Source organism: Molothrus aeneus, chromosome 3 (genome assembly GCF_037042795.1).
Source record: "Molothrus aeneus isolate 106 chromosome 3, BPBGC_Maene_1.0, whole genome shotgun sequence".
In the NCBI taxonomy this organism is placed as follows: domain Eukaryota; kingdom Metazoa; phylum Chordata; class Aves; order Passeriformes; family Icteridae; genus Molothrus; species Molothrus aeneus.
The window spans coordinates 43,526,672-43,541,355 of NC_089648.1; the positions used below are offsets into that span (position 1 = coordinate 43,526,672).

The 14,684-nt window shown below is 38.7% G+C and overlaps 1 protein-coding gene across 5 annotated transcripts in view; it reads left to right on the plus strand.

The window, feature by feature from the left end:
• MTR (5-methyltetrahydrofolate-homocysteine methyltransferase) overlaps positions 1-14,684 on the plus strand; it is a 51,359-nt gene that overhangs the window by 7,479 nt on the left and 29,196 nt on the right. For 3 of the 5 annotated variants that reach the window (XM_066546795.1, XM_066546799.1, XM_066546796.1), the window contains exons 3-11: positions 1,903-1,992; positions 2,837-2,906; positions 3,993-4,085; positions 4,175-4,281; positions 5,565-5,624; positions 8,785-8,879; positions 12,583-12,683; positions 13,037-13,098; positions 13,813-13,880. In XM_066546795.1, the coding sequence (XP_066402892.1) occupies positions 1,903-1,992; positions 2,837-2,906; positions 3,993-4,085; positions 4,175-4,281; positions 5,565-5,624; positions 8,785-8,879; positions 12,583-12,683; positions 13,037-13,098; positions 13,813-13,880 (746 nt within the window). Of the gene's footprint in view, positions 1-1,902; positions 1,993-2,836; positions 2,907-3,992; positions 4,086-4,174; positions 4,282-5,564; positions 5,625-8,784; positions 8,880-12,433; positions 12,467-12,582; positions 12,684-13,036; positions 13,099-13,812; positions 13,881-14,482; positions 14,588-14,684 lie in introns of those variants that run through there. The other 2 variants (XM_066546797.1, XM_066546798.1) reach the window with 2 other exon arrangements.

The window sequence follows — 14,684 nt, forward strand, 5'->3', positions numbered from 1 at the left end:
CTTTAAAAAACAACTTCCTAAGTCTATTTATTGAGCTGCAGGTATTCATAGGTCTTACTGTAATAATTGGAATGCTTGAATGGTGTTGCAGCTATTTGTTATTCAGTTGAAGCCTGTATTTCATTGATGAGAATCATATTTGGCTTATGTTGGTTAAACTTGGAAAGTAATCTATAGTTTTTAATTAAGTTTTAACTGCCATTCTTTGGATTTTAAGAGTGATGAGCTGGAAGGAATCAGTCTTCGACCTATAAAAATTTCAGAAGGAGGTATTTGTAGATTGAATTCAACTGAGCAGTAGTGCTCATGAATCTTGGAATTTATAATAGTTTGTGGTTTTAATAATGTAAGCTGCTTTAACAGTTGAATTTAGCAGGTTTAGCAGAGCAATATTGATGTGACTTGAGAATATATGTATTGATTCAAACCAAATAACCTGTTGGTATCTCTGTAATGGCCAGTTATAGGTGCTTTAGGAGGAGTGTTGAAAAACCTGTCTTTTGTGGTCCCCATCCCTGCAGCAACTATTGGGTCAGAGGCCTTCTGGGCAGTGGGTAGTGACTTCATATTTAGAGCTACCAGGGGGTTATTACTTCTGAGAACTGGACAGAAGGAACTTGCAATAATAGATGAAAATATTTCTACAAAGAAATACTTTGTTCAGGTTTTTTGTTTTGGTTTTTTTGTTTTGTTTGTTTGTTTGGATGAGTTTTTATATTTTTTTATTTTTTGTAAATGACCTAGTGAGTTAGATCTCACAGATACCAGTAGCTCAAAAAGTAAATGTTAGCTGTGCCTTGGCTGGCAAAGTCGGATTCAAAGGTTAGAGATGTGATGTATTTTCAAAGGCAAAAATTAACTTCCTGCTTTGAGTATGTTATTTCCTTCTGTATTTGTAGACAGGAAAGTTGGTGAGCTTTTATAATTTAACATGTTTAGATAATTTTCAGAAAATTAATATATTGTTGATTGACATTTAAGAGCTTGTATATTTTCACATCTCTATTTGTAGATATTTTTATGTGTTTTCAAGAGGAGTTCAGAGAAAGCATATTTGTTTGCAGCAAAACACATTTTAAAACAAATTTATTTTCAGCTGTCATTTGGATCAAGACTTTTTTTGCACTGTTGAACTCAATGAGTTCATCTGCTTCTTGTAGGAAAATTTGAGAGGTTTATGTTTAATGGTGGCATCAGTATTTTTGATTAACTAGCATTTCAAGTGTTTTAATTTCCTTGAATATGATCATGCCAGGGTTTAAAGGGGTCAAAAAGATGAGTTAGGGAAAAGGGCAACTGATAAAGGTTATACAAATGCAAGCTAGAATCTGAAAAATTGTTTAAGTTTGCATTGATTTCAGTTTACTTCAGTGGGAATTAGACAACGAAAATGGAGTAGAAGTCTTAAATGTTTTGTGAATCTCTGTCATTAGTTAAACTTTTAATGAGATCTGCATAAAACATAATTCTCCTAAGCTTCTATTTGGTCCCAGTGTGCTCTTGTCCTGTACAAATCTCTTCAGAACATTTACATTTTCTAATCTTTTCTGTTGTTTAATTTGGGCATTTTCTGAGACTGCCCACAGCAGCCCTTGCTTGCTGAAGGTGATTGGACTGTGTCTGACCATATCCCTGTGCAGAAATCTAGAATGTGCTCCAGTGGCAGAGGTGACTCTATATATGTTACTTGTTAATAGAAAGTGTGACTGGCACTGAAATTCTGAAAATTCTTTACATGGAACACTTCTACTGCTTTGGCCCTCTGCTTTTGAATAAAGCCTTTAAAGTGTGATCAGATTTGAATTGGGAAATTATTTGTGACCTTTTGTCAGCTGGATGAGACAAAGTAGTTGGGTTACTTGCATTCCATAGCTCAGGCTTTGTTTCTTTCGTGTCTTGCAGGAATACTTGCTGTCAGGCGCTGACATCATTGAAACCAACACTTTCAGCAGCACCCGAGTTGCACAGGCTGACTACGGCCTTGAGCATTTGGTAAGAATGCTTAACTATTTACACATTAAATATTAATTATGTGCTTGCAGCCAAGATTAGCTTAGTCCCAGGATTCATTGGTGTTGTGCGTCTTGGCTGCATGCTGCCTCTTGAGCCATGTGATGGGATTGTAGCTCCTTTCTGCTGCTGTGGACATTGCACTTGCTGTGTCACAGACATAGTGTGCTTCTTGTTGGCAGAGGTACAGGCAATAATAATCAGTCCTAGATTTTTTTTGAGCATTCGTAGAATCTATCAGTTCTGTGAACAGGGATGTTTTGCTTCAGTCATTCTAACTTACCAATGCCACAATGGAACTGCTTTTTTCCTGGATATTTCTTATGTGTTGTTTGTGCTGATGTATGTAGAAGTCCTTTCTAGTTTGCATTTATTGTGCCTATTCTTTGTTATGTATTGTTTTGAGAATTCCATGTGAAATATGGAAAGTAAATATTATATGGGAAATATGTGAAAGTAAATACTTGGAAATACACTACTTGAATAAAAAGTGGACTTAAGAGTAGGCTAATTTTGTCACCAAAGTCCTGTCTTTCAGCTTCTGTTGATCTTAGCAGGATTTATTTACTACCTTAAAGAATGAAATTTTATGATTAGCAGCTGTAGGCCGGGGCATGTGCAGGATGAGCCTGCCATGTAACTTTGTTGCTGAGATGTATTGAGCTGTTCCTTTTGAAGCCTCTTGATAGTGCTGATACGTACTTGTGTGGCTTGGCACCTTTGGAGTGTACTTCAAGCTGCTGGATGCAAGTGTCGTGTTTCTTTGAGGATGAGTTACCCTGGACTGAACTAAAGGTTGCTCAGTAATTTTCTGTAATTGTTCCAGGCATATCGATTAAACAGAGTCTCTGCACAGGTGGCCAGAAAAGCAGCAGACACTGTAACTGCTCAGACAGGTTAGTATTATTTTAACTTTTTACTTGTTTGTAGTTTTGACAATGCTGCTGTCTTTGAAATGTCACTAACTAGAGCATAACTTGATGGTTTACATTATGGGGACATAAAATGACACTGTGCATGTTTGCAAGTTACGCACAATAACAACAATTTCATATCTCTGTTTATATCACACTAATTTCATTATGTTTGAAGGATCTGGTCCTTAAGGTGTTCAGCACAGCTGTTCTGTGCCTGCCTGGTATAGACTGCAGGTGATATAGATCTTCAGATGTGTTTTAGAGAAAGTAAATTCAGCAGGGACTGTTAGAAGTTCCTTAGATTTGTACAGCAGAAGTCTTTGTACTCCAGAACTAGAATAGCTGATTGTAGGTAAATGTGAATTACCAGTTAATCCTAGTGTTTGTCTAGTAGTTTAACTTTATTTGGCAACTAATAATCTTAGTATTTTCATTTCATTTCTACAGATGCCTTCCAGGCATTATGTGAGAAGGGTTAGAGCTCCTTTACACTGCTGTAGATGATGCTGTCTTTCTAGACTCATTTCTGCTTGTATTCTACAATCAAACTGTATTTCAGGCTAACAGTGCTGCTGCTGTTTAGATAGCACCTTGCTGATGTGATTTCATAGTATGCAATAAAAAAGTAAGATTTGGAACATACTTTTAAAGAGTGGGGCTTTTATGACACATGCCAGAATATTCAAATAAGGTTATGTAGTGAAAAATGCCAGAACAGTTCTATGCTGTGCATTTAGAGTAATTAAATGAAGTTTCTTGTGTTAGAGACAAATGATTCTTAGAAGAAAAATTAATTGAGATAGCTGACCTTTTCAGAAATGTTCTTCTGTCCTGTGAGTATATATTGGACATCCTGTTGGATTGAAACAAAAAAAGTCAGCTGTGCTGGATGATCCTGTGCTGACTAAATTCTAGATTTGAGACAAGAGTTTCCTGTTTTATAGTTCTTCATCCTTGAATGATATGTGTGCCTTGGTGTCCTCTGAGGTATTTTACATTGACTGTCACTGTAAAGCCAGAGGTAAATAATTTAGGGTTTTTTTCCCCTCCTGTGTCTTGGTCTAGGAATTAGGAGATATGTTGCTGGAGCCATGGGTCCAACAAACAGGACACTCTCTGTGTCACCATCTGTGGAGAGACCAGATTACAGGAACATAAGTAAGTATTTATAGCCATCAAGTTATTTGACTTAGGCAGTAGTCTTGAAAGGTTTTTCTCCAGATGAAGTTATCATTCCTGTTTTACAGCTTTTGATGAACTAGTTGAAGCCTATACAGAGCAAGCCAAAGGACTTTTGGATGGAGGAGTTGACATCTTACTGGTGGAAACCATATTTGACACTGCCAATGCTAAGGTGAGACTTCTGGGGAAAAAACCCTACCACACTAATGTAAGTATTTGGTCTACTACCTAAGGAAATTCAGGATAATATTCTTTGAGCTATCAGCTACTGTTTCCTACATATATGAAAAGACTCTTCAGTTGATAGCAAGTGGGTAGAATGTGAGAAGATGGTTTTTAATCAGCCTTTCCCAGAAGGTTTCTCTTAATATGTGCCATTTGTATCTTTCTGGCTGTCTGTGCCAGCTGTCCTGTTATTCCCAGAAGCTCTACTGTATTGCTCATCATCTCCAAATACTTCTGATTGTATTTTTCACTGTAAGCATGTCTGTCCAAGGGATGCCTGTGATGCCCACTGGAGAGGGAATGTCCAGTGAATCTGGTTTCAGGTGTGGGAAGGCTTGTAAGGCAGTTCTATTAAAAGGTGTCTTTTGGGGGAGAACTCTGCCATCAGTTTTAAGAAAGAACAATTTCGAATAGAAGATTAGAAGGGTAAAATAGAAGGAATAAAATGTTGAAATATGCCACAATTAATGGGATTTAAACACCTCTTTCTTTATCTAATAACTGCTCAGCACAGGGGGTGAAGTTGTTAGGGTACTTAAAACTGTCTTACGATTTTATGGGGAAAAGTGGCTGGATGTGTTACACAGTGTTTCTTTAGATTTTTGCCACAGGCTGAATAACATGTGCAGTGACATCACTTGCCATTTGCAGATCTGACCAGTCATTGTGGAGGTTTGCCTAGGAGCCTGTAGGCTTCACATAATGCTAAGGGCATGTTCAGGGGTGACTTTCTTATCCTGAGGAGGGAGGACATTTTCAGGACCTTCAGAGGAGACATTTGCAGCTCTTATTGTAAAATTTGTGGTGGTTGGAACCCTTTGGAAACTACGTGTCTAACCATACTCAAGGGCAGTGAATGTGTACTGGGAAGAGTACATACAACCATATTTGGGGTGGGGATTGTGCTGCAGATGAGAGAGGGAACCACGTGCTGATGTGATTTGGGTTTCAGGGTAGTCTTGGTCTTACTTGGTTTCCCTGTGATGCTTCCTTTCTACTCGTTACCAAAAGAGTATGTGTTGTGGAACATCTGGAAGATGCTGGGGGTAAGGGTAAAACTTACTGAGTGTAGTAACTTCTGGCAGGCAGTATGATCTAGCAAGTTGCACAAACAGCCATAGAATAAATAAATAAATAAAAAGGGCATCAATCCCATAGAAACAAAAAGAAATGAACAATCTGAAGAACTCTCAAAACGTCATTAATGTTTTGCAACATATTCTTCTGTAGGCAGCTCTTTTTGCACTCCAGATGTTGTTTGAGGAAGAATATGCTTCCCGGCCCATATTTGTAAGTATATTTCAATACTTTACATATCCTTAAGCTTCATTTGTGAACTAGCTGAGATGGCAGTTGATTAAACTGCTTTGAAGTGAAGGTAATGAGTTTATTGGAAATGTACTTTTTTCCACATGATTGTGAAAATAAAACCTCTTACAGTTTTGTCAAATCAGCCTTGGATAGCTCTGTTCAGCATATCAAACCATAGTCTAAGGAATGACTTTATTCCAGTGTGCATTCATTCTGTGTATTTCCACAAGAAAAGATCTAATCATGGAGTTTTTTTCAGGCCTGCTGTCTTGAGGGTGATAGGAACCAGTGCTTCAAGGAGGAAATTAAGCAAATTCTGACATATTTTCAAGTAGAACGAGTGGCCATTTGAAGTCAGAAAAGTCTGTCTTAATCCATATTCTTTTTCTGATAGTTGCTGCTCATGAATGCATTGGAAGAAATACAGAAAAGGAATAGTTCTGATGTATTCTTCCAGTTTTCTACAGTTTGCAGTCCAGGCTTTCTGATTTGCAGTTGATGGCTGTTTGTAGGCTTTTGTTCAATATTTTTACTCCTTCCTTGCATCTGTGTTCAAACCGACCAAGGTATCTACAAAATAATCTGCCAGTAACTTTCACAGCTTATGAATGTGCTGGTTTGAAAATTTGCTTACTTTTGGCCTGTCCACCTGATAACTTCTATTGTGTCTTGTCATTTATCTCTTGAGAATGATAATGAGCAGCTGTTCTATGTTCCCTTTGCTGCGTAGTCATGGCATTTCTAGTCCTTTGTGAGAGCCTCCTTTAGTCATCTTTTTTTCAGCCTGATGAGTCCACTTCTATTTAGCTGTTCTATTTGGTTCATTCATTATTCTTGCATTTTTGTTTTCTATTTCCTCAAGTCAGAGTGGAATGACAATAGAGCACAGTTTTCAAAGTGCAGACATCAGGGATTATGTGATAGCCTAGTGATGTTCTCTGCCTTTTCCATTTTTTTCTTTGTAGTTTCTGATGTTTTGCTTCACTGCTAGTGAGCTTGGAAATTTCATTCATAAAAGTCTCTTTTGTTACTTAATTTAGCTTCTAGAACAGTAAAGACTGGTTTGGAGGTGTCATTGTGTAGAACTTCTGTGTACACAATTTTATACTTGGCCAGTTAGCACAGGGGGTTTTCTGAGTTGACTTTTTGTCTTCTTTGCCCTGAACAGAGAGGTCCTTGAGCCTGGTTCCTTATTCTTTGTTCCCTGTTCAGTTATCCTGGGAAGTTACAACCCTTAGCACAGCTTTCTAAGATTCCGCTGATCACCTTTCTTGACTGAGTACTTTGAAGGCAGGAAGTAGCATCTATATGAAAGCATGCTTTGGAGTAAATAGTGGATTTACTTTTGCATGGAGTCTTCTAAACCCATTCCATCTTCTGGAAAAAAAGGCTTTTATACCTGGTGTTGTGGTGTAGGAATGGTACTCTGCAAGTCAGTGCCCTCACTGAGATTCTTCAAATCATGCGCTGCATTTTTTGCTCCCCCACTTTCTTCCCCTCTCTCTTTCCCTGCAGCAGGAGGGAGAGGAGAATTGGAAGCTCAAAAGGCAAAGATCAGGGGTTGAGGTAGGAACAGTTTACTGGAAACAGAAATAAGAAAAGGAACAGTAACAGCAACAATATTAATAACAGAAGTGTATAAAAGAGTGAGTGACTCACATGCAAAGATGCTCACCTTGGAGCTCAACCTGACTGCAGCCATGCAGGTGCTCCCTCTGGCTTGGGACCAGCGTCTCCCAAATCTCCGGCTCAGAGCTGGTGTTACCCCACTGCCCTGTGCCACTGGAAGGAGCCCCTTCTCACTGGAGGGTCTCCCTTCTCCCACACCTGGCAATAATGTGGTATAACTGTTGTCCTGGCCATGTCCCCTCCTGGCTTCTGCAAGAATTAACCTTATCCTGGCCAGAGCCAGGACATCTGAGGAGCCTTTCCTGGCTCATCCAGATGCCTCCCGAATTCTTGACTTCATAGTTAGTTGAGGTCAAGATATTATTTGCACATCTCTCTGTATACTGCTGAAGAAGTGTGATTATGCAGGTTAAAACTTACACTTCCACTACTAAGTTGCAACATTTGATGTTCCCTTGTGGCGAAAGGAGTAACTTGTTAAGGTCAGACCCACCTCTCCCACCAACCACCACCAAACAACTTAATAGCAGTCCTGAGACCTGAAATAACTTAAATGGGGATTAAGTGAGGAGAAGGTGACTACTGAGAGCTGCCAAAACAAAAAACCCCTGTGGATTGGTTCAGAGGCTGCCATCAGAATGATACCATGGTACTCATGCTGCCTGGCTGCTGGATGGTTCAGAGTAGTTTTCTCCCTTTTGTTTTCTTTTGTTTTCTTTCTTCCCCCCCAAGGAAGTGAAACACGGACATAACAACTCTCCAACTAGTTAAAGTTGAAAAGAAGGGTATTTATTACAGCTCCAGAAGCATGTGGAATCTTTTCCAAAGACATGCAGGAGGAGTTTGAGGCTCCTGCTCTGTATTTATACAGAAAAGGTTTTACATATCTGAGCGGTTTCTAAGGATGCATAATAAATAATCGTTACCTGCCCACTTTGTTTTATAATCAGCTGAAGATCCATTATGGCCACGCAATTGTCCTCTTTAATTGGGTTGGTGGGCTTCTGGGGAGGAAGTAAGACATCTTCCTTATGGTAAACTCTTCACCTATGTCAAGTCGGCAGGGCTCCTTGATTTGCTCATCACAGTCCAAACCTGCTCTCATTTTTAGAAGTCAGTGGTATTTATGGCTTATGCACTCTTACAATACTTCATAAATCACCTGTCATTCCCAACCTTGTTTCAGGTATCCCCACCTGGTACTGACTGATTTTCTTGTTAAGCTCTAATCACAATATACGATCTTTGCTAACTACATTTCTAACTTAACCCCTTGACTCAGAGGAGGGAGAGAGGGAAAGACAAAAACCTTTAACCAGTCTTCTTTCTCCTAGAAAAATATTTAAACATTTATATGGTGAAAAGGGTTTAATTTTCTGTTTGAGTTGTGCCTCATCACTTTGAGTGGAGCACAGGTCTCTCTACTTTGAATAACAGCAGTTCATCCATTTTAATTTTCCATTCTGTTGTGCATTTAATTCTTCTTTCTCTGTGTTCAATTGATATTTAGGTTTCCGGAACTATTGTGGATAAGAGTGGGCGTACCCTCTCTGGCCAGACAGGAGAGGCATTTGTCATTAGTGTTTCCCACAGTAAGCCACTTTGGTAAGGAAATGTATCATTCATTCTCTTTGTTAATTAGTTGTAGATTGGGATTCTTTTCTATTTTAACCCTTGCTTGCAGCTAAATGGAAGCTATACAAATTGTAATAATACATAATCATGTGCATTGCTAATGTGGTTTTTTAATCATTCCCTCAACAGAAATTATTAAATTAATTAATTAATTAATTAAAGAAAGCTGAGTTTTTAATTCATTGCTTTAAATAATCTGAGGCTTTGTGTTTACACTGAAATCACAATTAGGTCAAAATCTGAAACTGTAGTTTGCCATCTCCTACTGTCTTGGGCTGTGCCAAGAGCCAATCCCTGGTACAGGCAGGACTTGTCTCTCTTAGAGGGAAGCAGTGCCATCTGAGAGTGTTTTAGAGTGTCTTGAAAGAGCAAAGCATAAAATACTATTGCAGTGTTCTTTTTACTGAACTCTTAGAAGAATGTGCCCTGAGTGATTTTCTCAAGGATGTGCATGGTTTTTTTAAGAGCTCCTGATGCCTCAATTTATTTTAATTCTTTTCTCTCCAGGCAGAAAAGTTCAAATAAATGTGAGGTTAAGATCTGTGCAAATGGTTAATGTGTCAGATTTGGTCATTGTGCAAGGTTTTGCATGTTCATTTAAATACCATCCCCTGGTTATCTACTCTTTTATGTTGCTTTACCCTGTTCTACCTCCTTGTCTTCACTTCCTTCTTTACCTTTTTTCACTCTCAGGTTGGGTCTCTTCACACAAAAGCCAGAAATAGATGTTTTTTTATTAGAATATTCTAATTGAAAGCACTTAGTTCGCTGTTAGTAGTGCACACCATTCACATTATGATGAGCCATTGTTTGTTTTTACAACAAAATTTCAGCTAAACCACGCAATCTGTCATCTCAGTGATGCAGAAGCAGAAGACTGCATTCACAGTTTTCCTGACTGCCCTTGAGGCTCCACTTTCCCAGACCAGACGGTGTTCCAGAAGTAACATATGGAGCCTCTTGGAACAGGGTGGTAGTTGACTTCTTCTCTCAGCATCACGGCCTCGTGATCCATATTTGGCATGAGTCTGTCTCAGATAATTTTGCTCTAACTTTCTTGCTTCTGAAGAAGAGAGAAGGGCACTGGAGCAGAAATCAAGAATTTAATAAAGCATATTTCATAAAAGCTGTCTTATGGATCTCAATGTTTGAGGCCTGTTTCTCATTTGTGAAAAGGCTACTATACAGCACTGTAGCAGAAGGGTTTTAGTGGTTGGAACAGATTGCGTTTAATGTTGTTTCTGTGGCCAAATTGGTGCAGAGTGGCTTTAGGGTTGTGAAAAAACTGATTAATGGTCGGATCCTAGGAATCGTGTTATACATGTTCATGTGTTTCTGTTTGGGTTGTGTATGCCCCAATTAGGGTGATATGTCATCCTTAATTCAGTTTGGTTTGGACCCCACCCTTAAAAATGTGTACTTTGTGTCTGGATGAGGGAAGTGGTAGCTGAGAAACTCATGAGCTGTATTTAATAAGTGCTGAAAGATATGTGTCAAGCTGCTTGCCATGAAAGATGCTCAGATGTGTTGTTTCAGATCCTATGATTATTTCTACTGTGGCAGCATTAAGAAGACATACACTGAATTTTGGGCCATAATGTGGATTTGTTCTGGTCCCAAAGGGCTCTGCAGCCTTATCTTTCACAGGAGTTTATGTATGACTGCTGTGGAGAAATGAGCAAGAGAGGGAGGTGATGTTTAAGATGGGCGTGTGATGCTTATTTACGCTAGAGTAGCAGGGACAGAATATCAGCTATTTGCCTCAAGGCTGCTTGCTTTTATGACATGCTTAACAGTTTGCTTTTATCAGATGTTTTCTTGCATGATGTTGAGTGCTGTGAGGAGAATGATACTGGCCACATGAGTTACTTTTTGTTTCTGAATGAATGTGCATGTCTTTGGTACAGTTCTGACAAGTAATGTTTAGATTGTGTCATGCTCATGAATATACTTGTCAGCAACTCCTATAATGGGTAATAATTCAGGCAGTTTGGAGTGTGGGGAGTATGAGCTGGAAGCTAGTAAATTGAGTGACTTAAGAGTAGGAAATACACTGCATTTGTCCTCATTTGATAAGGGCAGGCTTGGTAACTGTTCTGGACTTGCTTTGCTTTGAAAATCTTGAGGGTGGGGGAGCCCATACTTTGAAATGAATTCCAGAACCTCATTGCTGTAATGAATTGCCTATTCCTTGGGCTTGCTATTTGTACCCAGGGAATCTGTATGATGGATTTAAAGATATGTAAACATCAAATCTTGATGTGAGGAAAAAAAAGGTTATTTTCAAAATTTTCTGGCTAGTATAAGATGTATTAGAGTAAGCACTTTGAAGGTGGAGGTTGCTGTTTAAGAAAACATATACCCTCCCCCCTCAAGCACCAAACCAAACCAAAGAAACAACCAAATCCTTACTCATCTCACCCCTAAGTTATTTGGAGAAGGGGTTTGTGTGTTATTTGATCTTGATCTGTGACTGTGATATTCAAGATCCTTGGTTTGGATGTTGCTGTGAGCCCCTTAGATTTCAACAGTTTTTCATTCTGTTCAACAAGTAAATCTGACTGCAATTGCTACTACTTACGGAGTTACCAATGCCCTGCCTACTCCTTGGAAACAGGAGAAAAGTCAAAAATCATTTTATGCTCCCAGTCTTGTGTGGGACTTTTCTGCTTTTGACCTCTGTGAAACTAAGTGGGCATACAGGCACTTAATTATCTCGGCTGCCTGTGGAGCTCAGTCAGTTGGGAGATGTGGCTGTTGTGCATTCCTGTTTCAGTGGGTTAGCTTGCATCCTCCCCGAGACTGTTATTCCAGGAAAGGAGAAAGCTTTTTTTATGTCTTCCTCTTCCAGCAGCTCTATGAACACCTTCTGAGTTCTGCAGTGCTCACAAGGGGGTTTCTAGAATGGTGCAGAAAGATCAGGAAACATGTAAAAGAAATCTATGTACTTTCTGCAAGAGAAATTTCTGTATTTAATACAAATGGAGATATTTTGAGTGCAAGTCTCATTTATTCATCTGTCATTGAATAAAAGAAAATATTATTATATCTCATATACTGGTAAAATTGTTTAGAAACTTATTAATGGAAAAATTCTTCTGCTGTAGTGCTGTCTTGGTTAGTAAGATGTAGCAGATTCAGTTGCTCAAGCTTAGTGATGCCATGAGGCTTCTTGGGGGAGGCACTTGCTCTCTTCCAAAGTTGACGGAATTTATGTATAATTTGTAAAGGAAATTATGAGTTAGCAGCTTGAAGCAGGTCTTGCCTTTTCAGCCTTTTTTCATACTTTTTCCTGCAGCACAAGACTCCTTTCCCATCTGCCATTCTCATTCCACTTGTTCTCTCTCTTACCTAGAAAACAGAGTCGTCGTGTTGCTGCAGTTGCTGTCAAAATGCTGCCACTTTCCTCCTGGATTTTGAAATGAAATCTTGATTTATTGTTCCCAGTTCAATTCAGCCCAGCCCCCTTCCCTCTTGTGCTTTTCTTCCATCTGAGGGTTCTCCTTTTGCACAGTCATGCTGTATTGATGATGATGATTAAAGAAATTGGAGATCAGGTTGGTTTTGTTTTAGATGATTGTGGGAGTTAGCAGCTGCCAGCACTAACATTTATCTGTTCTGTGTGTAAAAGGTGTTTTTACTTCAACATAATTTTTGAAAATTTATTTTCCAGTATTGGCTTAAATTGTGCTTTAGGGGCAGTTGAAATGCGTCCATTCATTGAAACAATTGGAAAATGTACAAGCGCCTACATCATCTGTTACCCCAACGCAGGTGTGTTGGTGCCCATGTTCCTATGCTTACAGGCACATGAAATGTAACTAACCTGTTCCATCTCCTTAGCAATAATAGAGTTGAAGTAGCTTAAAAACATGATTGATTTTACTATTAAAAAGAAAGTAAGAATATTTTAAACTGCTGAAAGTAACTGTTGTTAGTTCTGTGACAATGAATCCAGAATGCTTTCTTGCATAATTAATAATCTGCTGAGTAGTGATTGCAAGGGTGATGAGGCATTTTAGTCCTCATCCAATTGTAGCTGTTTTAAATGTGCCTTTTATGGAATTAAGTTCTGTTCTTTTGGACTTTAAACAAATTGTAATACTGAAAAAAATTTATGTTTTAAGGTCTTCCCAATACTTTTGGTGGTTATGATGAAACTCCAGAAGTGACTGCCAAGCATATAAAGGTATAAAATACTTCTGATTATGTCACATCTGATCTACTAGTAGATAAGAACTCTGCTTGTATCCTGTGCATACTTGTTACAATATTGGGGATGGATTTTTTTCCTTCAGATAGCTATGTATGTCATTTGGATTGTTTATAGACAATTTGCTCAATGATAGTGATTTGAAGTATCACACTAGGAAAACTACTTAGGAAACTGAAAACCTTAATTACTTCCATGTACTAAGCTAAGGTTTCCTGCTGCTTGATCTGTGCATGTTACTCATTGCACTCCTGTGTTCTTACTGTTCTATTTGGGAATTGTTCAAAAAGCTGAGTGGTGTTTATGAACTTGGCACAATTTTACAGAGTTGTGTGTACAGGAACTGCTGATGTTGGGGGTGTTACAGAGCAGGGTCTTTCCCCATGCCACTGGATCTGTGCAAGATAAAACTGTGTTTCTGAAACTGCAGTGTGTCAGCAAGAACACAGTATAAATAGGCCAGTTTCAAATGTAGTCTCTTGAAATTGTCTGTTGAAATTGCTGGTTAGCCTTGGGAATCCAATCTCAAAACAAATCCTGAAGAGACAATATAGTGCAAATTGTTTTTTTAATTTAGTATTTTTCTTCTGAGCACCATGAATTGCTTCACATGTGGAGAAAAACAAATAAATAAATGTATATATAACATAGCTTTAATAACTCTGAACAAAATGTTCCTTCCTCTTACAGAATTTTGCATTGGATGGTTTGGTCAACATAGTTGGAGGTTGCTGTGGTACCACACCAGCACATATCAGGTACTTCATGTGCTACAGCTCTGGACTGCAAAGTAAATTTAAGTGCTGCTTCTCTGGCACAATATTCCATGACTTGTCTTAGAGTTTCCTGAAAAGGTGGATCACTCGAATGCCAATAGCAGCAATATATGAAGTGGGAAGAACCTGTTCATATCATGAAGAATGAGTTGAGGTGTGGTTCAGACAAGGATTAAACCTCTTTGGTTTTGTCATCTAAAATTGTTCTGGAATTACTTCTCCCTTTCTACTGATGAATAGAATAGACTCCTCATTTCTCTCCTTTATTGTGCTGTATCCTCTTTCTCTTTTTTTGCAATCTTAGCCACAAGGTGAAACTTAAGGTTTCCTTTGATGGTAGATGGAAGGAAGGGATGTGTGTGTGTTTGTTGGGGAAATTCCTAAACAGAAGTTCTGTGAATGCTGTACAGCTGGTGCTGGTCCTGACTACTAAGCAGGAGCATTGGATGTCTTTGTCTCTGCAAGTAGGTCAGAGGGAAAGCCTCGTTTTTTCACTTAAACTCAAAAAAGAAAGGGCTGTTGTGATTAATTTTTACCCTGATATAGACTGGGAAGAAGTGCCATGTAAACTTGTAGAGGACACTGTGTGTCAGTCCTGACTAGTGTGAAGAGAAAATGAATATGAAGAGCATGAGTCATTCTGGCATCTGAGAAGTGTGTCTCGATAGAGAGCAATGTTTGTCCCTTGGGTATTTGCTTTTGTTTTTTTGTAGAGGGTGATTTTGTTTTTGTTTTGGTTTTGGGATTTTGTTTGATTTGTTTGCATGGGGTTTTGTGGGGTTTTCT